The sequence below is a fragment of the Chamaea fasciata genome, unplaced genomic scaffold (genome assembly GCF_029207755.1).
Source record: "Chamaea fasciata isolate MVZ Bird 193981 ecotype frontalis unplaced genomic scaffold, bChaFas1.0.hap1 SCAF_7, whole genome shotgun sequence".
Lineage (NCBI taxonomy): Eukaryota > Metazoa > Chordata > Aves > Passeriformes > Sylviidae > Chamaea > Chamaea fasciata.
The window spans coordinates 42672134-42696862 of NW_027094092.1; the positions used below are offsets into that span (position 1 = coordinate 42672134).

Sequence of the window (24729 nt, forward strand, 5' to 3'; positions counted from 1 at the left end):
GTCCGACGTTTCGCCGCTGCTTTTGAAAACGGCTCGACGGGCCGGTCCCGCTGCCGGCGCGGGTCTCGCCGCGGCCGGGCTGGGCTGGGTAGGGCAGAGAGCCCGCTGGCCCCGCGCAGTCCCGGCCGCCCGCGGCAGGCGGCCCCGGCGCCCCAAGGCTGCGCCGGCTCCTCCGGCTGCGGACGGAGCGCGGGGAGCGGCGGAGTCCCGGGAGCGGCGCGGCCGCGGTGAGAGCGGGGAACGGGCGCTGCCGGGGGACGGGCCCGGGGGAACCCCGCGGGAGAGGGGTGCGGAGGAGCGGGGGCCAGGTCCGGGATGGCCGGCGGGATGGGCGCGGGGCCGGGGCGAGGAAAGGGACCCTGCCCGATGGCGAAGGCGCGCAGGGCTTGCTGAGACCTTTTCTGACCCCGCTTAGTGAGGAGGCGGCGTTGTCCAGTACAGGTGCCGCCTTTCCCCGGCAGCTTCTCCCGGCGGGGCAGCGTGGTCTGCCCCTGCAGCTCTGGGATCTCCTCGTCTCCTCGGAGAAGCGAGGGGCAGAGCGGGAGCGGGCGGCGGAAGATGCTGTGCTTCACGGTAGCATTCCAGTTGCTGCTGGTGCTGGTGCTGTGCAGTCAGGGTGCAGAGAGGTGTCCTTCAGCCTTCTGCGAGTGCTCTGACTGGGAGGACTACAAAATCACTTGCAGGGACATCTACTTTATCCCCAGCCTTCCGGAGGACACCCAGACCCTGTGAGTACATTGGGATGGTTTAGGGAAGCCAGCTGCGAGTATTCATACTTTGCAGGCAGGAGATGGTCTGAGCTAATGTCCTATGAGATGAGGAAGTGATGAGAGGGGAGAAGTGCTGCAGATTACCTGGGAGATACGGGATAGCGGGAAGGGCACTGTGCAGACTCTGCATGTGGCAGGAGGAGGTAGGAAAAGCGACTCTCAAACCTTAAAGAGCTATGAAGAGATGGTTCACTGGATCTTAAGAGTTCTGTGTAAAATATGGGAAAATAAGTAACTGGGCTGTGTGTGGGCAAAGTGAGCAATAGGCTGGATTCTGCGTGGCAAGTGCTTAGGGGGTGAGAGGAAGGAAAGGTAGATCAAACACAATTTTGTGATTAAAAACTAATAGGAATTGGATGTGTCACCTCACAAAGAGTTCCACGAAATCCTCTGTGCATTTTCAGCTTCTTTGTCAAAGCCAGGAAAAAAAAAATCCATGGGAATTGAGAATCCAAGTATACTGTCTGGGAGACAGAATACTTCAGATGAAAATGTGGAGTATGGGATAAAGCAGCAAATTTAGAGCTTGCCAAAGTGATAGAGTAATTCAGGTACCTCAGCCTAAGTGGTTGGTATGTTACAAACACGGTAGATCTTGTCTGGGTTCCTGCTGCCAATCCAGATGAGCATCTTATGTCATATATGTCAGTTAAATTCTGTAGTGACACTGAAATGGCACCTGTCAGCTAAAACTGAGCAGATGAATCACTCCTGGCTTTTACTTTGTTTCTTGAGGTACAAAAGTTTTATAGTCTCTATGGGAAGGTTCATTTGTAAATATAGATTACTTTCTGATAAATTAAGTCAAACTCAGGTGACTTAATTGCAAGGTAAAACAGGAACAGATTGATTGGTTTTTGTCTTGAAAATGATTCTCAGGACTTTATATAAATATATAACTTGTTTTAACTTATTTGAATACTTCTCAGATTTTTTAACACTGAAAGTAAAAGCTTAAATTGGTCACTTGCCTAGGAAGAAAGAAAAAAATATTTGTGTTATTTCCATTATTTATGCTTGCTTTTAAGTTTTTGGATGGTTAGATTGCAGTATTTCAGTTAATAAGATTTTAAATTATACAAGTTTGTTATTATACTTTTATATACACAGTTTCTTTAGGTTGAAATTGCAGTAATGTTAAAACATGCACCAAGTAGTATGTTCCTTGAAATCTACCATGACAAGGTAGAAAATATAGCTGTTTCAGCTTAAAGGAGAAAATGTCTTTTTACAGGCATTCAAAATAGTTAATAGAAGCAATGAAATCACATAATGGAATTTGATACTTTCCTTGGAATATGCTGGTTTGATGGCCGAGAAGTACTTCTTTACATACAGCTCCACAAATAAAGTACTTTGGCCACTGGAATTCTACTGTTTTAAACACCTGTAGTAATGGGGGCTGTAAAATAATAAGCCATTGTTTTGAAAAGACAAAAACACCTCGTGAAGATCTTATTTCCATGGGAAAAGTAATTAATAAAAACAACTGAGAAATATTTTTCTGTTTATTTGGGGTGAAATTCATGTGCACCTATTAGAGTGACCATTGCAAACTTCTCATGTACTCCATACCACATCAAGAAAATATTCCAGGTAACGACAATTGTGATTTTATAGTGTATGGCAGAAGTGGTAGAACATGTGCTGCACAGTCTTCTATTTGAAAGCAAATGGGAGAATTATCTGAGGAAATAAGGAAAACAGAGCTCTTTTCACACACGAGCCCCCAACAAACAAACAAAACATAACCAAATCAAACACAAACCCCCACTTTTTAAACTTCAGTTTGAAGTTTTCTCTCTGTATGATGTGCATTTATTTTCCTTCTGTTCTCTTATTTGAATTGCTGAAGTCTGGTGGACTATACCTGATTCTGTAGTCCCTTGGTCTCTGCAAATGTCTTAATATTTCTTTCCCTCCGTATGTTAAATGGGAGTCATACAGTTCCTTATATGTGTTTTTTGTTCAGAGTGCTTTTAGATGTTCCAGAATGGATTTTTTGCATGTGACAGTTAAAACAACACAGAATTTTGTCAGAGATTGTGAAGTGTGTTCCCCTGATTCCGTCATGTTTTCATCCTTTTGCCGTACAATACGCAGCAGTTCTGAATCAAAGACAAAAGATTCCAAAATAACTGAAGTTTCTGTTAACCTTAAGAGCAAATGAATGCTTCTTTGAGGTGAAATATGTAACTGTACATATCTGCACATTTTATGTTGAAACTCTACAATTTTCCCTAAATGCAGCAAGTTTGTTACTTTAGGCAAAGTAATTCTGCTTCTTGGTGGTAATGTGTGAACCTCAAGATTGCCAATTTAAAAACTTTTTGTGTGGCTATTCAGTTTTGTGGGGTTTGTAGAACTAAGAGACTGGTGAGTCTAGGAACACTTTGCCAGCTTTTGGAGATGATGAGCTCTTTTCAGTGCACAGGATCTTGAAACTCCAATTAAAGTTTCATTCTGATTATTCAATCAGAATTGTTCTCATTTCCCTATCCTACTTTAAGAGAATGGGGTAAACCTTTTTTTTTTTTTTTTTAAGAAATGCTTATAAGAAATTCCAATAAATGTTTATTTCTAACTCTTTAGTGGAAAAGTGACATGAACCTAAGCCTGAAAACTGTGTTTATTTTACACTGTTATTTAGCCAAATATAGTTAATGCAGCTGCTTATCCAGAATGCCTGAATGCACAGGTATTGATCTTGGAGATGTCCTTTTTCAGTATAAGATTTTTTGTTGTTGTTGTTTACTTACACATACAGATCAGTATAAGATTTTTTGTTGTTGTTGTTTACTTACACATACAGATCACCAAAACCCCACTGAACATTTTTCCAAAGATATAATTGCATCATAATTATTCAATTATTGTAATAGGCTTCTTGGCCTCATTATGATGATATATGCAGATGTTATCACTATCCCAGCATCACCTCAATGCACTTCTCAATTATTTTCATTTTATAAATATATTTCTAGTTGCTTGTAATTATTTTTTCTTTTAACAATAAAAGTAATAAAGTTTTGCTTCTTATTCAGTGTGCATTACATCTCCTGCATTCACTTACTAAAATAACTTAATCTCTCTTCCTTCCCTTCCCTTCCCTTCCCTTCCCTTCCCTTCCCTTCCCTTCCCTTCCCTTCCCTTCCCTTCCCTTCCCTTCCCTTCCCTTCCCTTCCCTTCCCTTCCCTTCCCTTCCCTTCCCTTCCCTTCCCTTCCCTTCCCTTCCCTTCCCTTCCCTTCCCTTCCCTTCCCTTCCCTTCCCTTCTTTATAAGGTTTCTATCCTGTACCCAGGTGCTATTTTAATATCATAATCAAATTTGATTGCAATTGAACAAGAGGATGTTAGGCAAGGACAGTGGAACTGGTATATAAATAGACACAAAACCAGTATAGTCTTTAAGAATATGCTCTTTACATTAAGTATTAAGCAACAGTTCTACATTTGCTCCGGTATATTTGCCATAGGATACTGCCTTTTGATTAATGCCCATATATTCTGGATACTCTATAGATAATACAGAATGGCCCCACCTTTTGAAATAATATTTTAGTTGCAATTAATTCATTTTCCCAAAAAAATTTAGTTATTCTCCTTTGTAAAAGACTATTTCTGAAGACAAAGCCAGGTTTGAACCTTCTTAAAATAATTAATTATTTTTTTAACCAAACACCATCATACTTACCAAATTCATGAAATTGTTTTATCAGTTGTCTATCAGGTAATGATTTAAATAATTCTGTGTACATGGCTGCAACATAAAATGTTTCCTAAATACTATATTTTACATAAAACTATACTTTCTTGTCAATTCTGATGCTTATTATATTTACCTACATATTTTGCTTAGAAAGGCATGGTATCACTTCTATAATCCTGCTATTGACATACAACAATCCAGCATTTGACATACAGTAGGTTCAATACACTAGGTTGAAAAATTAGTATGTATTATTGTTGCAGTTAAAGTGAAATGTTAAAGTGAAAGGATTTCTTCATAATCCTAATGGTAAGTTGAAGCACTGTTCCAAGGGTTCTTAAAGTAACTTACAGACTATGCATTGCTTTACTGTATGTACACAGGCCAGCTCAAAGTGAGCAGATGAACAGGAATGAGGGACTAAGGGAACAGAAAAACTACTAAAGACCAAAATAATATCTTGTGAATATTGAATACAGTATTTTTTTGTCATTCCTTATCAATTACTGTATCAGTAACATTTCTTGTACATTTGGAACATTTAAATATCCCATGTTATGGCACAGAAACCCATCAAGTGCTCGGAACTGTACAAGCACAAATCAAAAAGCCATTGCCATTCCTAGTAGAAACAAGCATTACTTCAGCATTTTTTTACTACACACACAGCTTGCTCAACAGAAAGCAGAACAAGTGCAAGTAGTTCTTTTATAAATGCTGTGAAGAGATTAACCTCACTGAGAATACCACTCATCTTTACAGAAGACACTGGTAATAGGGCAGTAGTAATTAATTTGTATCATTTCCTTGTTTGAGAAGATGATGAGTTTTAATCATCATAGTAGCAAAAGAGTAGTTTATACCAGAGTTTAAAAATTCTTATTTTTGGAGTTGATTTCAACAGTGGTTTAACAGACTGATTCTGTAAGTGTTACACGACACTGAATCTTGAATTGCTACTGTAGTCAGTTTTCATTACGGTGTTTTCTTTTGACATAACATTTCCAACCCATTACACTTCAGAAGCACACAACAGCCTTCTCTTGAACTGGGAAACAGCTTACTGATACCTCTGTAAAAGGAAAGAAAAAGCTTAACTTGTACCAAAAAAGAAAAAAAAATCCATGTGACTACTAAGGAATAATTTACAGATTTTTTTTTTTTTTTTTTTGCAAATAGCTAATGTCAGTTAAGAAGGCAACTTTTCATGAGTCTGACTCATACCGTCTGTTTATATACTTGCAAAGTCAAGAAATGTTTGATGTTTTCCTTACCATGGGTTTACAGAACCTCAAAACAGTCTATAAAAGGTGATTATATTTTGAAAACTGGAATGTCTCTGGAACTGTTTTAAAGATGTCTTAATGATCTGCCTTCATCACCAAGTGTGACTGAACCTTCCTACATGCAGTTCAGAGAGACTACAGCGGTATGCTAATCTTCCAAAACAGGAATAAGGAAAATAAGGTACAGTCTCAGTTCCTCAAAAACTCAGCTTTAAACATGCTTTTGTGTTCTGCTGGACTCAGCCCTTACATATCCTCATGTTCACAGAATATACATTAAAGAGTCTCAAAAAAATTAACAATATATATTGTTATATACATATATAGATATATATATAGATAGATATATATATAACAGCTGATAATTTCATAGCAGCTTGCTGACCACACTTAGGAGGCTACTATGTGGTAGCCAAAATTTAGAGAACAGAAAAAGTAGCTTTACTCAAAAATGAGAAGTGAGCTATCCGCAAAAGGCCATTTTTATGTCAAGAGCTTCTATTCTATTCAAGACTCTGCTATCCAGTCAGTGCCCTGATACCTTACCCGAGTCAATGGGAAACAATACTCAGGATTTTGCAAAGTACAATGCTATGGACTCAAGTTGAAGCAATGAGAGCAGCTACAGTAAACATTACAATTTCAGCCTAAATGTAGGCAATGAGCTGCTGGCACATACTAAAAGATTAGTTCTCTCTTGAGCTCCAGCTAGTGAGTGAGATCTGTCTGGATCTAAAGAAAAAGACATTTTAAATGGCACTTTTTATGAAGAAAGGTTGGCTCATACAACATGAAAAGTTTGAGCTATTTTTTTTTCTCACAAATAAGTAGATACATAAATATAGAGGCTGAAAAGCCCATAAAGGTAATTGAAATGAAACCTAATATTATAATTTAGCATAGATTCATACAATAGTTTGGGTTGGAATGTACCTTTGAAGATCAGCTAGTCCAACCCCCTCTCCCACAAGCAGGGACATCTTCAACTAGATCAGGTTGGTCAGAGTACCATCCAGCCTGACCTTGAATGCTTCCAGAGATGATTCATCTACCACCTTTATGAGCAATTTGTGCCTGGGTTTCACCACAGTCATTGAAAACATGTCTTCTTTACGTCTAGTCTGAATTGACAGTCTTTTAGTTTAGAATCATCATACCCTGCCTTATTACAACAGGGACTACTGAAAAGTGTGTCCCCAGCTTTGTTAGAAGCCCTCTTTAAGTACTGGAAGGCTGCAATGAAGTGTCTCTGGAGCCTTCTCTTCTGAGAGAGGCTGAAAAAGCCCAGCTTTCTCAACATTTCCTCATAGAAAGAGGTTCCAGCTCCCTGATCATCTTCATGCCCCTCCACTGAGCCTGCACCAGCAGATCCACATCTTTCCTGTGCTTAGTACTCCAGAGCTGGATGCAGCACTCCAGGTGGGGTCTCACTAGAGCAGAGGGGCAGAATCCCCTCCCTTACCCTCCTGCCCACGCTGCTTTGCATGCAGCCCAGGATACGTTTGGCTCTCCAGGCTCGAAGTGCATGTTGCTGGCTCATGCCCAGCCTCTCACCTACCCACACCCCCAAGTCCTTCCTCAGCAGGGCTGCTCCAGTCTGTGCTGTATCACATCCCCAGGCTGTGATGATACCAGGGGTTGTCCTGACCCAGGTGCAGCACTTTGCATTTGGTCTTGTTGAACTACACGAGATTTCCATGGGCCTATTTCTTCACCTTGTCCAGATCTTTCTGGATAACATTCCATCCCTCAGATGTATCAGCTGCACCACTAAGCTTCATGTCATCAACAAATCTGCTGAAGGTTCACCTGACCCAACTGTTTATCTAATTGATGCCCACTACTGGGCAAAACACTTTTCACTGTTCTCCATCTGGACACTGAGCCACTGACCACAACAACCATATTCAGAATGGTCTGAATATGACCATTCAGCCAATTTCTTATCTAACATTCCACTAATCAAATCTATCTCTTTCCAATTTAGAGAGAGGGATGTTGTGGGGCACTGTGTCATAAGCTTTACAGAAGGCCAGATAAATGACATCTGGAGCCCTTTGCTTGTCCCCTGATGTAGTCACTCCATCAGAGAAGGCCACTGGGTTGGCTGGACAGGACTTGCCCTTGGTGAAGCTGTTCTGACTGTCTCAAATCACCTCCCTGGTTTCCATGTGCCTTAGAATAGCTTCTGGAAGGATCTTCCTAGGAACAGAGATGAGACTGACAGGTCAATAGTTACCACAGTCCTCCTTTCTACCCTTTTAAAAGATGGGGACAATGCTTCTCCCTTTCCAGTCACCTGGAACTTCACCCAACTGCCACATTAAAATACTACAGCCTTGTATATTTTCTTTTATTGTGATCACAGGCATACCTATTTCATTACTTTTGAACTAAATTTTGATTTTGACCTAAAACCAGTACTGTTACTTTGTTTTCACCGTGAACTTTAAACTTTTGTGATGGACTGCAACAAAATGTACTCTAACTACAATAGAGAAGAGCTGTGTTTCTGAAATATTGAACTAAAAGCCTATAAATTGCTGCAAAGAAAGTTCAAACAGGACAATGAAATTTCAGAAAACAGCAATCTGAAGAAGCTCACTTCGTACAGGGAAATAGAGTAAGAATAGGCTGTAATTGCTGACTACTACTGTGTTTAATCAGAGAACCACTAAGTGCCCATAATTGCTGCCAGCTGCTCAGCAGAGGTCAAAAAGTCAAACTGAATGTTAGAAATTATTAAGACGGAAATATAGATGAAAATAAAAGAATTTTTTTTGCCTCTGATCATGTACATAGCACCTGCAAAGGGACATTCAAATGTATAAAATTACTTGCAGACAAAAAACATAGCAGCCATTAGCCTGTAGTTCCTTGGATCCTCCTTTTTGCCTCACTAGAAGACATGCATGCTGCTTTTCTTTTTCAGACCTCCCTTCATCACCATGATATTTCAAATGATGAAATATCAGAATGATATCAGAATGATATCAGCCACATCCCTCATCGTCCTTAGATGCAACACATCTGGTCACATAGACTGCTGTATGTCCAGGGCTTCTTTGGTCTAACTTCTACTCCACGTAATGCTCCATTTCCTCAGGCTGTGCTGCCAGGCAAAGGACTTAAGAGGCCAGGGAGCAAAGGAAATGAACAACAAAAAACCCCCAACAACAACAACAAAAACCCCCCACAAAACCAAACAAAAAGTTGCAGAAAAGTGGCCTGATTTTGGTTGGAATAGAGTTAATTTTCTCCATAGTACCAAGTATGGTGCTGCAGATTGGATTGGATTTGTATTTGTGCTGGAAAAAGAGTTGGTAATTCAGGAATGTATTAGTTATTGTTGGGCAGTACTTAGACAGTCACAGCTTTTTCTGCTTCTCATACTACCCCACCAGGCTGGAGGTGCACAAGGAGCTGGGAGAGGACACAAGCTGCCACTTTGTTTTGTTGAACCTAATGCAGATGCCTTGGCCCATCATTCCAGCCTGTACAGGACCCTCTATAGAGCCTTCCTACTGTCCAGGAGATCAACATTCCTGCCCATGTCGGTGTCATCTGAAAACTGACTGAGGATGGAATCATTCCTTCATGTCCTTTTTTACTTAAATCCAGTCAGAAGCACTGGGTGATCACAAATTGAGAAAGGATAAGCTCCAACATTATGGACTGGTGTTTTCTGTTTGCTATAAATTAGCAAGTAACCAACCTAAATTCTTGCCTGTCGGTCTGACAGTGTCCATATGTACCTCAGTTTGTAGGAAGAGGATACATTAGCACTAAGAGCTTACTTTCAGTAACTACTTGTCCCAAACACTGACCTGTGCAATTTCATTTTGAAAGAACCTAGTGTTTCTTTAATTACTTAGGGCTGGGCCAGTTTTGAAGGATACTTTATGTAATTCTGTTGGACTGCTAGTTGTAGGCAAGCAGCTATATAGTCTTGCATATTCAGAAGTGATTCCCTACTTTCAGAGTTCCTTTGCTGTGTGAATCTTTCCCTCATTCCTACCACATTGGTAATACTAGCACTGGACACTAGGTGGTAATCAGCTTCTGGTAAGCTCAGCATGAATTTCACTATGTGAAATGCCTTTTTATAGCCACTGAAAGACTATGATGCATTTATTTCAGAATAATTTAGAAAATATATTTTCGTTTGTGCTGGATTTAATTGGATATAAAAATCTAGAAACTAATGTGTCAATTGCTATTTACCTAGCCATTACTTTGTTGTCATGTTTATTTCTCCTATATAAAAGCTAGAAGGTCATTGCTTGTTGCAATTTTCTCAGAAAAATGAAATTAGGATGTAAAATTTTTTTACTTTGTTTCAAATTGAAAAGCTCTGTTTCATATTGACATATGGTAAATTTTTCCCCCTACAGTGGTGGAGAATAGTCCATTAAAATACATAAAGCTTTTGTTGACATGACTCAAATTATAAATCGTATCAATTCAATCTGAAATTCTTTGGGTAGTGTGGATTTACTTATTGTGTTTTGTAGATATGCATTTAAAAATTCTTTTAAAATCAAGAGGCAACTACATAAAATATATATTTACTTCCCTAATGTATCTTACTGAAGTAATATCACTGATACTGCTGTGGATGTTAAAATAACATCTACATGGACACAACCTCTGCACTAATTGACATTCCCATGGCTGGGGACTTGTTTGGAGCCAGGTGTATTGAGGTCAGGAGAAAAATCAACCCACTTGGAAAACTAGAAGTCTTTACTCATTCTTTTAACATGTATATGGGGTAGGGAAGGTAGACTGGGGAAGTAGATTCTTCCCTTGGGATTATAGGAATGTAGATTCTCTTAATTTATACTTTAATTCAAGACAAAATCTTTAAGAATTTCTACATATGTTGTTATTATTAAACTCTTTTTCTACAGTTTTATTTCTTGTATGCAAGTTCCAGAAGCTTGATAAATCTCAAGATGATAATATATTTGGCTATGTAAATCAAATATAATTATGGTAATCAGATACTTGGCATTATGAAACAAAACAGAATCAGGAAATCATCCCAATTTGTTTATTTCTTTTTTTCTTCAGCTGTTGTTAAATATCAGCTAGAGGAAAAGTTTATCGTTTGTTCTTGATTATTCCTCAAACTATTCATTGACTAGATATTCTGTAAGAGTATTTCCAAACGGTATTGGAAAACTGAAGATTAACAACAACAGGTTGTAACTGTAAGTTTAACACCTCTCATAAGCTGATTTTCAAAAGCATTTCCTCCTTTCTTATTTAGAGGAGTGAGTCTGCTGGAGATTGATTCTGTTAAGAGCTTGGCTGTTCATAAGTACCTCCCTTAAATATTTTTTCTGAAATCTCCTGCAGATAGGTAAGGTACATGCCACGCCTGCATCAAAGGTCTGGGGAGGAAGAATGTAGTATTTATTACAAAGAAAATGGAGAATTCTGTAGAGGTAGATGCAATTGCACTAATTCAGTTTTGACTGACATACCTGAATTTCTTGCTCAGAATGAGGGATGGGGTATCTTTGTGGAGCCTGAAATGATTAAAAGAATTATCTTAATACTTCATTAACTTCAATGGGTGAATTGTTTTTCTGGTCATGCTCTGGAGTTTTGGAAGGTCTATCATCACCACTGACTGCTGAGTTCTTGGGAGGGATGATGCAGAAAGCTGCAATTTGGATTGATGGAGCACACCAAACAAAACAAGCCACATAATGAAACAGGAATAGAAATGAGGTAAAGATGGGAACACGGAGAAAACGCAAGATAAGAACAAAAATACTGGAGCAGAGCTGAAACTGTGTAGGAATTTTTAATGTCAAATTTTACTTACCAAAGGACATTAACCGCCAAACTTTTGTTTCTCTAGGAGGTTTCTGGAGACTCATCTGAGAAAAATTCCAAGTGATGCTTTTTCCAATCTCCCCAACATCTCTAGGATGTAAGTTCTTTTCAGATTCTGATACTTTTCTTTTAAATTTTCGTTAAAAAATACTTTCCTTCTCCAAAATTCTGTCTTTCTGTATAAAAACTTATGAAATGAAAATATTTGTATACCTTTGCTACCTCACCACTTACATTTTAGAACTGAAGGAAATAATTTTATTGTTCATAATCTGAACCAGTTACAGGAAGGCATTCTGTGAATTGGGAACAAGATCACTCCTCCTTTGCTGAAGCTGATGTGATACAGCTATAAAAAATTTTTTTAGTTTGCAAATTACAGGAAATAATTTCTCTTATAGCAAATTAACATATTCAATTGATGGTCCTGGCTAAAAATTTGTTTCCAGCTGCTGGCATGATTTGTAGCACATCTCAGTGGAGACCAGGGGCATTTCTAGACTAGAGATGGACTTTCACCAAACCATTAATATTTGTGTGATGTGAGAGAGACTTCCATTGTGTAACTTCCTTTGTGTGCAAACGTATGCATGGATACAAATAGATGGTGAATTGATGATGCATGCAGATAGATGGTGAATTTTTGGGGTTTTTTTGGAGAGGGAAGAATATCCCTCACATAGTATAGTACAGTATAATATATAAAAAGGATAAACTTACTTTAGAACAGTTTGATTCGATATAAAAGGGTGTCAGCCCTTCTTTGGCTCCAAAATCTCAAACTGTCAGTTTAAATTTGAATAGTGTCAGTGCCCATCTGGATATTTCTTGTAGGATTACTATGACCACAAAACATGAACTCCCACCTTCTTGATATAAACTTCAGGTTAGGGAATCAGTACCTGTGCTTTAACTACAATTTTTATGTGTATGTCTTGGCCTCTCATGTACCACATCTCTCATTTGCCTCTCCCAGCCCATAATTTCCGTGCAATGAAAACTATGCAATGAAAATTACCAGACCATTCCTGGTTTTGAAAATTCATCTAGAAAACGCCCTGAAGTTTCAACAGGGGAACATATACTGTGTTTACTGTTCAAAATACAGCAGTTCATTTTGCTATATGGTGTCTACTATATGATTTCCACAAATAAATCTGTACTGAATAGAAAATTTAGTTGTCCTCTTTATGAACCTTGTTTAAACAAAAATTTTAGAGCTACAATTTCTCTTAAATGAACACATGTTTATGTACTCTTGATAGCCAGAGGTTGAGATTTTCCCCCTGTGCTGTTTTTACACATGAATTAAACAAAAAAAACCACTTTAATTATGTGCCTAATTGCAAAGCTAATTCCTGTCAAAAAGGCATCACTGAATAAAAAAAAGTTTTATAGGATATTCAAATGCAAGAGAAATTTCTGGTTTCCACTATTAATAATGCACACACACTAAATCTTGGTAAAAGGACTTCACCTGGTGTTTTCTGCTGACTTAAGGACATACTGAACATTCAGGATTTTTCAGGTCAAGGATAAGGAACATTTTTTCTGGGTTTAGGATGATGCACATTCATGAGCACCTCACAAACACCCAGTTTGTAGCTCCTCGAAGTGCTGTCTCCACACAAAGGAGCACCCCACAGTGCCCTCTGCCAGCAGCCCCATGTAAAGCACAATTCCCCTGTGCACACTTTCCTGTGCGACACACAGTGCCTTTCCCACCTTGTGCACACTGCTGTCCCACAGCCAGTGCCACCACACAGCTCCCCACACCTCACGTGTATCTGCACCTCCTGTGCTCCCCTGTGCCAGCTGATACAACACAGCCTCAGCTCAGTTTCCATTGCCTTACCTGCTCCTCATTGTGCTCTCCTGAAGTGCCCCACGTGTCACCAAGCCGCTCTCCATCAACAGCAGAGGACAACAGGGGCAGCTGGTGGGCAGCAATACAGGGGATGCTGAGGCTGGAAAAAAGCAAAGAAAGGTGGAGAGAGGATGAAGGAAGAAAATAAGGACTGGGAGAGGGCCTTGTGGCTGCTGCCAAATGTTGATCTGATTTAAATCCTGCACTCTCAGGCTCTTTCTGAGTGTCATTATAGCTGGATGAGAAAAAAAATGAGACAACAAATGAAGTGGCATGATGGGCACTAGCTGTGGCTTCCCAGTGTCTGAGACCTGTTATTTTTCTGTTTGCTGGTGTTTAGTTACATCTCTATAGATGAAACACTTCAGAGTCTGGAGGCCCATTCCTTCAACAGTTTAAGCAAAGTTACTCACATGTAAGTACCATAATTAAATAAATGAATACAGTGATAAGATAAATCTGGAATGAGTAGAAAAAAACATACACAATGATGTTCATCATTCCTGTCTCCTATGTAGCTAAACATTCTTTTTCTCATTTCCTTTCTCCATAATGTGGAGTGAGTCAATCTCTTTTTTTGAGCTTATTTTACTGTGCTTGTTTTCCATACATCTTTTTGTTTCCCTTGCTCTTCTGTATCTTCCCATGGAACTGTAGGTAAATGTAGTGAGAAACTAGAGGGACTGCATCATGAGCTTGAGGTCAAGTTGAAATAAAATGGAAGCTAAGAATTATTTCTGTCAATTTACTGCAGGTAAGTGTAAAACAATATTATAAGCATCAGAAATAAAATCAGAAGGACCAAAGCACAGAACAAAATGGCACTAGCTGGAGACATGAAGAATAAGTAATCATTCTGAAAGTGCACTAGTAAAATGAAGAGTGTTTATATGGTTGTTAAATGGAACAAGAATATTATGGAAAAAGACTTCTGGGAAGTGTTTTTACATCTTTTTGTTCTCATGTTCTGACCAATCCGCACCAAGTGACACTCTAAGGGCTCTAAGAACCGGTAGGACTCATCCAGAGAATTCTTGTCATCCATCAGGACCCTGTCAAAATGAGAATGTAATGTATTGAATAGAGAGCTCCATAGGATCCATCCTGTATCTGGTACTCTTCCATGTTTCTATTACTGATCCAAAGGAGGGATTGGAAAGTGTTCCACTGTTGTAAAGCTCAGCTGAATCACAGTTTGGCATATTTCAGAGACTTCTCTTTGCAAAGGTTCCATGGGAGCGCACAGTTGGTCACCATGGATCCAGAAAACATAGTCAGAGAGAAAAGTCTTTTGTGTCCAGAAAGAAAACATGCCAGAGGCAGACTGATTTTTTAAGGTTGTTGCAAGAGGCGAAAGCGACCACTCATTTTCACACTAATGTTTGAAAAAGTAATAATAATGTTAAAGTAGGTTAGACGAGACTCATGTCAGCTTCTAGGAAATGTATTCCTCTGTCTGGTATAAATAAATACTGGAACTGTTTTCCTGGAGACATAGTCTCTACCACTGCAATCCTTTAAGGCTGTATGATCTAAAATTCCATAGGTCTATTTAATCTTCACTCAGAGAAAGAGATTGAATTAGATGATGATTTAACACTGCTGTATTTTCTATGATTTTTTCCTTTTACTTTACACAGTGTGAATCAGAAAGACTAACAAAGTTACAGGAGAAAAATATAAATATTGTTAATGAAGATAAAGAAACTAATGCTGGAAATTGTGACTCCTCTAAGAGAACATGAACCTGACTGGCATATCTAGAAGCAGAGTGCAGGATCCTGAGATCTACTTCAGGCCAACAACATGCTCCAGTAGTATTCCTCAGTTTCACATCAAGGCAAGGCTTTGGTGTGATATCAGTACATACCTTTGGTTTTGATACCATTCCCTATGATGTAGATTTTTTTTCCAAGCCTGCTGTGTCCATGTCCTCTCTTCCTCTTTCATAGTTGTTGTGTCTTTAAAATTTCTTGTTTAATACAAATGAACATATAATGAAACATTTACTGGCAGCACATTTTATCAGCAATGAATAAAGCATCTGCCAGTATGCACTACAAATTCTTCAAATGGTACTTCTTTTGTGGTTCAGCGTATTAGAAATTGAAGGTAAAATGCTTCAGAAAGCTCAAAAATCACCACATTATCACACCCACTTCAGCACCCAGGCCTGGATGTGTTGTCCATGACCGGGAAGCTGCAGGTCAGTGCAGGAGTCAGCAGAGTTCACAAGCTGAAGCCACTCTCATGTCACCTCTGGCACAGGCTGTGGGGAGGGCATGGAGGGAATGTTCCTGCTCCATTATACAAGGGTATGGCAATGTAGGACCCCTTAGTATTCTCGCAAAGCACTGCCAAAAGAGAAACTGTACACAGACATGCAAGATATAATTATATTTTTTTCTGCACAAGAGCCAAAATTACTATCCAGGACAAGACATCAGAACTCTGCTCACAGAAGTTATATGAAAACCCCAAGTCTTTGCAGATAGCCCACAATGAAGGACCACCTCTACCACTCAAAAGTGCTTACCAGGTTTATAAAATCTGTTTGGAAGTAAGGCACATTTATGATTTAATCAGGGAACATCCAGGCATCTGGCAAGTTAAACAGTTGCATATAAGCTGTGAAAGAAAGCAATTTACATATTTGATCATTTTTATGAATTGTTTCCATAACTCCTGATCTGTTAAAACCTATCACTTTTGAGTTTGATTTACTTTCGAAACAACACGATTATACAGGGATAAATTTGTATCTTATGCTATTCATTAATTTAATATTCTCCATTTACATAGTACTTTAAAAGTATTATTGCTAAAATAATACTAGGTTAAGATTATCACAAAGTATATTAAAGGAAGTTGAGATTATTCTAACAGTTTGGAAAAATAATTTCACAGAGTTTTATTTTTACAGCTTGTTTTTCTTTGAACTTTCATAAAGTGCAGCTTTATGTAAATAATCTTTTTACCCTAACTGAAACTTATACACAGAGTTTCATTCTCAAAACATTTGTTTTTAGACATAAGAACTTCTTAAGAGAAAATTCAGTGTTTATGGAAGGGAGGAGCTAATGCTTTGCTTTAAGCCAAGTGTTTTGTGAATAGGCATCCTGTGTTCATCATGATCTGTCTGCCAAGCTTGTTAGTGCACTTCAGCTTTGATCTTCAGCAACACATTTTCTCAGTTCTGTGGTTCATGTGCCTCTGTCCTGACTTTCTGTTCCTTCCAGACCTCAACTCTTTAAGCATAGGTCATATTTTTATGCATCCATGCCTTTTCAAGTACTGAGCAACTTCTGCAAACTAAGGACACTGATCACCTGCTGTATTTTAATGAGCCACATCTCATTTTTCTTGTAATTAATGGCAAAATTTCCACTCTATGAAGATGTAAATAAGGAACAAACCTTTGCTGGTTTTTCTTCTCCCCAGTTGTGTTAAATTGGGCCCACAATGGTTTCTTGTTTCCTCTTTTTGTATTTACCTTTTTAAATACGTCTGTTTATGGATTCAGAACTGTCTCTCTCATACAATTACGTAAGTATGTATTTTTTGTAAATGTAATTGTGAAAGGTTCTGATTTGCAATCAGTGTCTCTGTATAGTTGCCTTACTAGTAGAGCTGAAGCTTGGTAACATTACACTAAGTAAAATAAAAACCTGTTGTAATTAGGTCTCTGTTTCTCAGGGAAACGTTCCTGCAAATAGAACCTCAGAAAAATTCATTCTTTCTTTTCCTCCTTTCTCTGTGTCTTGGCTCACCCTCCCCTGGTCTCTCTCTACTCTCTTCTCCTAACTCACAAAGCATTCTCCTCTTATACAACCACATAAAAAGCCCTCTCAGAATTTGGGAACAAGGCCAAAGGTTATGGTTCAAGTGGCTTGCCCTCGTACATGTGACGTCATTTGGAGAGCTGGTGGGGGACCACTCTCCAGCTCTGCAGTGAAATGGAGCCAAGGGCCAGGGCAGCCCCACCATCCTCTGGGCCAGGGCTGCACTTCTCTGGGACAGCTTGTGATGCCAGGCCATGGGATACAGTGCTGCAGGGAGAGAGAGGCAACTGGAGAGGAAGACTGAAGAGATCTGTGGGGGAATGCTGTGTACCTGCAGTGAATTTCAGAGCTGGGAAAAGTGCTGTGCAAAAAAATCTTGTTAAAATCTGCAGTCTGGAGGTAGGGAGTAGACTGTCGGGAGCCTAAGCCAGTTTTCTGGTGCCAGTGGTGCAAAGGCTTAAACAGGTGCATGCAGATGAAATACCATGGATGGTTTGGCTGCATGGAAGTAGATGTATAGGTGAGAGAAGCTTTGGTACCTATAGACAAAGTAAGTTTCAGAAGGTCGAGGGGGGGGCCAGGTTATAACAAGAGAATGAAAAAAAGCTTATTTAAAACATTTCACAATTGCTGACCTGGATATTCTTAGTCCTTGTAGGTATCTTAGCATAACATGGTTATATTGCTACTCTAAAGCCAGATTTGCAATTTCTAAATTCTGAGCTTAAACAGACTCAAGAATGTATCAATATTGCAACGCAGGTATGAAAATCATGTCTGGTAAATGAAATTTAGATTCCACTTAAATATGTAAATGTTTGTGCTTCTTTTAATGTTATCAAATTCAGATAGAATTTTAAGTAGCATGTTAACCTTTCTGAAAAGTTAGCTGGCAAACATATGTCTCAATTAATTAATTAGCCTAATATTTGAATAGTTCTTACTATTAGTTTCATTTTTAGATTCACTTGGATTTGAAAGTAGTTATAGCTTTGCAACCAAAAGTTCATAGTTATTTGTAAGTCTTGACACATATCTTTATAACATCAAGAGACTTTCTCTGCACATCCATTCCTGATGTGATAAAGTTTTATGTGTATTTTCATTAAAAAGGAAAAGTGAATTGCTGTTCTTGGACAGACAGGTGGTGATTTGATTGTGAACCTAGTACATTTTTAATCCCTGGTCTGAGTGCCAGAACTAAAATTTCAAACATCAAGTGTCTTTAAAGCACAAATAAGACAGTTTTAAAATGGTTTCCGTACTTCCAAGCATATTGTAGTCTGTAAAGCAACATTGAATAGTTTTGTAATTATGTCACAAATAACTCTCTTAGCCTGTGGCTAAGTAGCAGCATCCTTTTACTTTTTATGAGCATCTCTAAGTAATTTTATTTAAGACTGCCAAATGAAATGTTTGTTCACAGCACCATTTGCTTTTTGCATCAATGGTTAACAAAAATGCCTACTGACAGTCTCAAATTTTCTCATATCTTAAAAGCATTTAATGCCCAGAAGGACTCAGAATTGTAACATTGCTGTATGCTGTGATTGTTCTATTTGTAGAGTGTGTCAAAGTTGCATTTCAAAAGTAAATTAAAATCAGCTCTCATAGACACTTAGACATCTGGAAACTAGCTAACTAGGCATTTTAAGTGTACTCTTTGGCTTTATCTGCATTTTAGGCACCTTAAACTACTAATGGTTTTCCTAGAGCTTCTTTTCAAAGAACCATAAATTTTAAAGTTCACAAATTTCAATATTTTCAACTCATCAATTCATAGAAGATAAATGATAAAAGTGCAAACCCTGCTGAATGAATTTACTGATAATCAACTTGCTCTTCTACCTTTATGGACCTTTTGGGATTAAGCTTTACACCACAGCAGTCTTTTGATTACAGTTTGAAAATTAGCATCATATAACATCTATATGCCTTTGAGTATATTACTCATGACTAAATATTGTAAAAGAAATTGTGAGATGCAGTTTTTCCTGTTAATTGATGAGATCAGAACTATTCAAATATCTTTCCTCCTTCTGGGCTTAACTTCATAGGCCCCAATATCAATGGAGCAACAGATATCCTTTAAATCTAGGATTTTAAGAAGGACTTCCTTCCAGTACTCTAAGACTAATGATGTTTGAGTATTTAAAACAAGGATAGCAGCACAGTTCATGAATGGAAATGAATTTGAAGATCTGTGGGGAGGAAAGGGTTGGAAAAGAGAATACTGACAAGAAGGGAGAAAAATAAATTGGATTAGAATTGTTTTCATTTAGAGACCAATCTTGCACTGCGGAGATGTTAGCAAACAGTGTCAGAGAATAATGTATTTTTGTTTGTTTTGGTTGTTTTTTGTCTACTAAAGAAGTGAAATTTTCTCACAAGATAACAGAAAACTGTGAAAGACTTAAAAGCATTCTTCTTATAGGCTTGGGGCCTCTTTGTAAGCAGGGAAAGGAGATAAGAAGTTCGGAGATTGTAAAACACAGCCTGGTGAAGGTTTGCACATGTTCCGGGCCCCCTTTGATACGTAAGGCAGGACTCAGGCCCCACTGTGTTTTGCTCCTGCTAATATGAGCCTAGCAGGCTATGTGTCTACTTGCTTTTTTTGAATCCTTCAGCCAACAAAATGATGAAATAAATCTACTCTTTGCACTTCAGCTGTGTGTCATGGTGGTCTTGGTGTTACCTACATTTATCCACTGCACACAAGATCTTTTTCTTTTTCACCCAGATAAAATGAGAGGCTGCATATTCAGGCCAGTCAAATCCAGGAGGCACATTTGACTGGACTGAAAGTAGGGAGAATTGGATTTCCATCCTCACATTTTCTCAAGTGTAACACTCACTTTTATCAAATCACCTTTTATTTTTATACCTCTTCTATCTATTTTGACTAGACACTTTCTAAGCCTGGCTGTCTGCTCCACAATGGCCCTTTTCTTCCTTTTGGGCTTTAAGATACCTCTGTAATACAAAGCATAGGATGAAATGCCAGTATAAATACAGTATATATTAAAGCATATTTCTTTTTCAATCCCAACATTACCGGTTCAAGAAAATTGAACAGCAGGGATATAAACCTTTTCCCAATGTTTAGTTGACCTTCACATTATTTAAGATTTTCTCTCATTACTGTACTGTCTCATCTGGCAGTTTAAAATATTTTATTCCCAGATTAATTAGTTTTTCATTTGCCTCTTTTAATCAGCAAATGTCCTCTCATGGCCCAATTACTTAATAAATCAAAATTGTATCTCATTACGTTATTTTTTTCTTTAAATTTTAGTACCATCTGCTGATTTTGAATTCTTATTTCCAGTACCCTCATCCAAATAATTTACGCAGAATACTATGAATAGCAACAAAACAAAACCTGATGACTCTTTGATACTCCAATACATTATCCATTTCCAGGCTAAAGACTGAACTGAAGACTCTCTTTCCCTGGAATATGCTTGGTCCACAGAGGAGTATCAGGCCAGGAAGCTCATGAGTCCAACATTTTGAAAGCAGTCAGTGATGGAAAAAACATGTCAGTTAGTGTTTATGAAGCAAATTCCACTGTTAGGAATGTGATAGCTACATAACTAATAAAATAATCAGAGAGAAGCAAGATACTGACACTGAGAGGATTTCTTTTAAATACAGAAACACAGCTACACTTCAAAGTAGGTAACAGATGTGAAGAAGACTTGAATGTAGCACTACAGTAGCCATACTGTAGCAATCAATGGCATCGATTTAACATGCAAGTAAAAGGTAAATCCTCATTTCCCTGCAGTGTTTTAGTAAACAGAGTGAAAACTGATGACTTGAAAGGTGAAGTAGAACTGTTTTGTCAGTATAACAATATATGGAGAGGTTGAAGTCTTTGTACCAGTGTCTACATAGTGATTTATCTACTGTCTCTTTTCCCACTTCTATTTCTTAGACAACTTGTCTGGGTTGATTTTATCCTATTAAAACAATTCCAGAGGCAGAGGTAGTCTTAAATCCCAGTTTTCCGATTCTTATATTATATGAGTTACTTGGCACTGTTAGGCTATGGTAAACTAAACACTGCTGGTTTCTGCCCACTGGGTCTCTGTCCAGTAGCAGCACTTCTTTGACTGACTTAAGGCTGGAACATCACCCACATAACCTGTACCACCATCCCATCTAAATCTGTCATCTTTATCAAATTTTTCTATCTAAGTAGTTAGAAATGTTTCCTTCAGACTCACTGCTCTACTGCTAGTATCAGGAGGAAGCCAGGCACCATTCTTTCTATATGGTTTCTCTTTTAAGAAAGGCTGAGAGTTGTTTCAGCAGTGTTATGAGACCGCTGTCCAGAGCTGATTTAAGGTAAAGAAAGAGAAGCAAACATGCAAAACCATCCATATCCTTCTGGAAACAGTAAAGAGTCCAAGAAATTAAAGTCTGCATGTGATGGGGGAGGGCTTTTTTAATAAAAGATGAAAATTGGTAGGTCTATTGAATCTACCTCAATCCTGAGAATTTTGGCAGTCTGCTTGGTGCAGCCAGACTGCTGACTGTTGTTACAGATAGAAAAGAAAGAAATCTGCTAGAAAATAGAGGAATGAGAAATATTGAGGGAAAGTGTACTAAGGGAAGAGATAAACATTTCAGAAAAATGAGGAAGAGTCATGACTCTAGGCAATGATGGTGGTGGTTGGGGGGGCAGCAGCCCCACCAACACACCTACAGAAAGCACCATCATGGCCATAGCTGTGATTAGTGTCAGGCTGGTTTTTCAACATGTGCAGACTAAAAAGCCATTTGCAGACCAAGATGTCTCTTGGGTAGAAGTATTTAAAGACATAACTGTGGACAGAAGATAGAAGGAGTGAAGTCTGTGTTATGTCTTGCCCTGTTATACAGCAAAGGGATATGCTATCCTCTATACATGGCTATGTAGTGAATGTTGTGTCCATTTCAAGTCTCAGAACAAAGTTAATTTAAGTGACTGAGCCATCTCTTGATGAGTTCTGTAAAAGACACAGGAAAAAATAATACAAAATACTGTCAGGCACATGAAGAAATTAAGCAGAAAAAATGCCTGAAATTATGCTTGAAATGAAATTATAAATGGTTGTAATTTGATAGGATTATTATATACAAATCCCAAAGGTTTACTTTTCTTCTTTTTACTCAACTTTGCAGACCCAAAACCCTCACCATGTTCAAAGTAATAGCCATTACCACAGGGCATTTGTTTTGATTATAGGACCATGCAGACAAAGGATCCATAATCAAATCTTAGGTACTTCTTACCCCCGTGCTTCAAAAGGCCAGTCCCCAGGATGGCACCTATCCAGATGATAATGCATCATTGTCAGATTGCTCTGGTCTTGAGCTAGTGCTGGCCAGTACAAAAAGATTGCTGCAGGAATTAGGTCCCTGAAATTTCATTTTAATATTGCTGATTTCTGTTGTGATAAGTTATTAAATATTAATTATCAATGTCTCTCCTCCCTTTTACAGTGAAATTCGAAATCTTAGAAACTTGGATTACATAGATCCAGATGCCTTTAAGAACCTTCCACTTTTGAAATACCTGTAAGTATTTAGTATCTGTAACAAATTGGTACTTAAATCTCACAGATGACTCTACATTATAGCACTTTTGTGAGTTTGCATTTGATTTTGAAACTGATTGCCCTCTTGCTTTATTCTAATGACAGAAAGCCAGCAAGGGTAGGGGTTGGAACCCTTACTACTGAGAAAGGAAAACACGTTCACAAATTCATCAGTAGTTTTCCCATTTGTCATATCCATTAAATATCTAGAATACACTAATATTCCTTGGAAAAATTCCACAGCTAGCTCTTTTCTTGTGATAAGTGCTGTCTTACACTATTTTTGTAGGAAATAGTGGAAAGAAGGGACAACAGATATATACATATCTTTAGTATTTACTAGACATTTGCAGAGGGTTTTAAAGCAGACCTGTCAGCCAAATGTGAAAAGCTCACATACAGACACGTGATTTCATATGACCTCTATGGCAGGTCATATGAAAAAAGAAATCCTGAAAATTTTCCATGATTTTCTAAAGAAACTTCTGTGATTTTGAGTAATGTTTGGAAGAAAGGCCTCTGTGTGTATGTGGTGGGGGCAGTGGTAAGGAGGAAAGATTTGTCCAGGTTTTTCCTATAGATGTGAAAGCAATAAAAAAGAAAGTAGCAAAAAATTCAATTTCAGGAGAATAGTTTTAAAAATCGAGATCTACAATTATTTTCACTCATCAGGAGTTCATAAAGAAGGGGCTTTAAGCATTTCACATTTTAAGACAGTTTCCCTTTTTAGAGCTATATGAACAGCTCTTAGCCTCAATGAAAGATAGAGGATTTGGGGGTCCAGACTATTTACTGAAGCAGCCCTAATCTCTCAAGTTAAAATAAACCAGAGTTTCAATTATTTTCTTCCTATCAATCTCACAAGATGCTTCCCTCTGCAGATCTGCCTGGCTGTCTCATTAGTCTGTGTTCTCATTTTTTAGGTTCTATTATTTATTGTAAGTCTGGTATTTCAAATTTTGTATATTTTCCATCCTTCTATTTTGGACAGTTGATCACAAATGAATTGACTGACAATAGAGAGGATGCAATAACCATCCTGCCCTGTTGAACACTTAAAATACATTGTTTGTTGTTGTTCACTGATGCAGTAATTCTTTCTGTTTCTCCTCTCTTTCAGTGGTATTTTTAATACTGGACTCAAAGTATTTCCAGAGCTCAACAAAATCTATTCATTTGATGTGAATTTTTTGCTGTAAGTATCTGTCCTCAGACCACATGAAAATGTATAATGAAGGTTTCTGATTTCGAGAAAAGTATAATTTTAGTCTGACAAAGAAGTTTTCCTCAGGCAATATTTCAATGACCATTAGCACCAAATCTGGAAAATGCCAGGTCATCTCGCACTATATGTTTGACCTAAATTAGAGACATGGACACACAGCACATTCACGATACACAACTTCTACAGGCCCTTTGCTTTTATTTTGTTCTCGGTTTCGCAATGGCAGGGCAATACCTGAATTAATATGAAGTCAGACTAGTGTAACACACGGGCCCTGAGCTGGCGTACCTCCTGCTAACATCAAGTCATCCTATCAAAATTCTTCTAGCAAATTTGTGCTGACATGGTGAAGCAAACTGCAGAACAATTTCTTGAAGAAAGAGAATGGGAATGCAAATGGGGACAAGGAGGTCTCCCACTATTATCCTTAAAGGCATTTCAGAAACAAAGAGTCCTGCTTTGAACTCTAAAATAAGCAGGAGTTTCTTGCTATTTGAAAAGCACAGACAACACCCACCTGTGTTAATCTAAGTTAGAATTTTGGGTTGCAATCAAGCTGAGGAGAAGAGTAGCTCAGAAGACGACTTGCAGGCTGACAGAAGGTAAAAGTATCTTGGTCACTTCTTGGTCCCAGAGAGGAGTTAGAGATCTTA

The 24729-nt window shown here is 38.3% G+C and overlaps 1 protein-coding gene across 3 annotated transcripts in view; it reads left to right on the plus strand.

Moving 5' to 3' along the window:
• The first annotated feature begins 558 nt into the window (after window positions 1–558).
• The window catches only part of TSHR (thyroid stimulating hormone receptor), a 46801-nt gene continuing 22630 nt past the window's right edge, over window positions 559–24729 (plus strand). Inside the window, exons 1-5 of one of the 3 annotated variants that reach the window (XM_066188603.1) lie at window positions 559–728; window positions 11640–11711; window positions 13822–13896; window positions 22757–22831; window positions 23972–24046. In XM_066188603.1, coding sequence (XP_066044700.1) covers window positions 559–728; window positions 11640–11711; window positions 13822–13896; window positions 22757–22831; window positions 23972–24046 — 467 coding nt within the window. The remainder of the gene's footprint in view (window positions 729–11639; window positions 11712–13821; window positions 13897–22756; window positions 22832–23971; window positions 24047–24729) is intronic. The other 2 variants (XM_066188604.1, XM_066188605.1) reach the window with 2 other exon arrangements.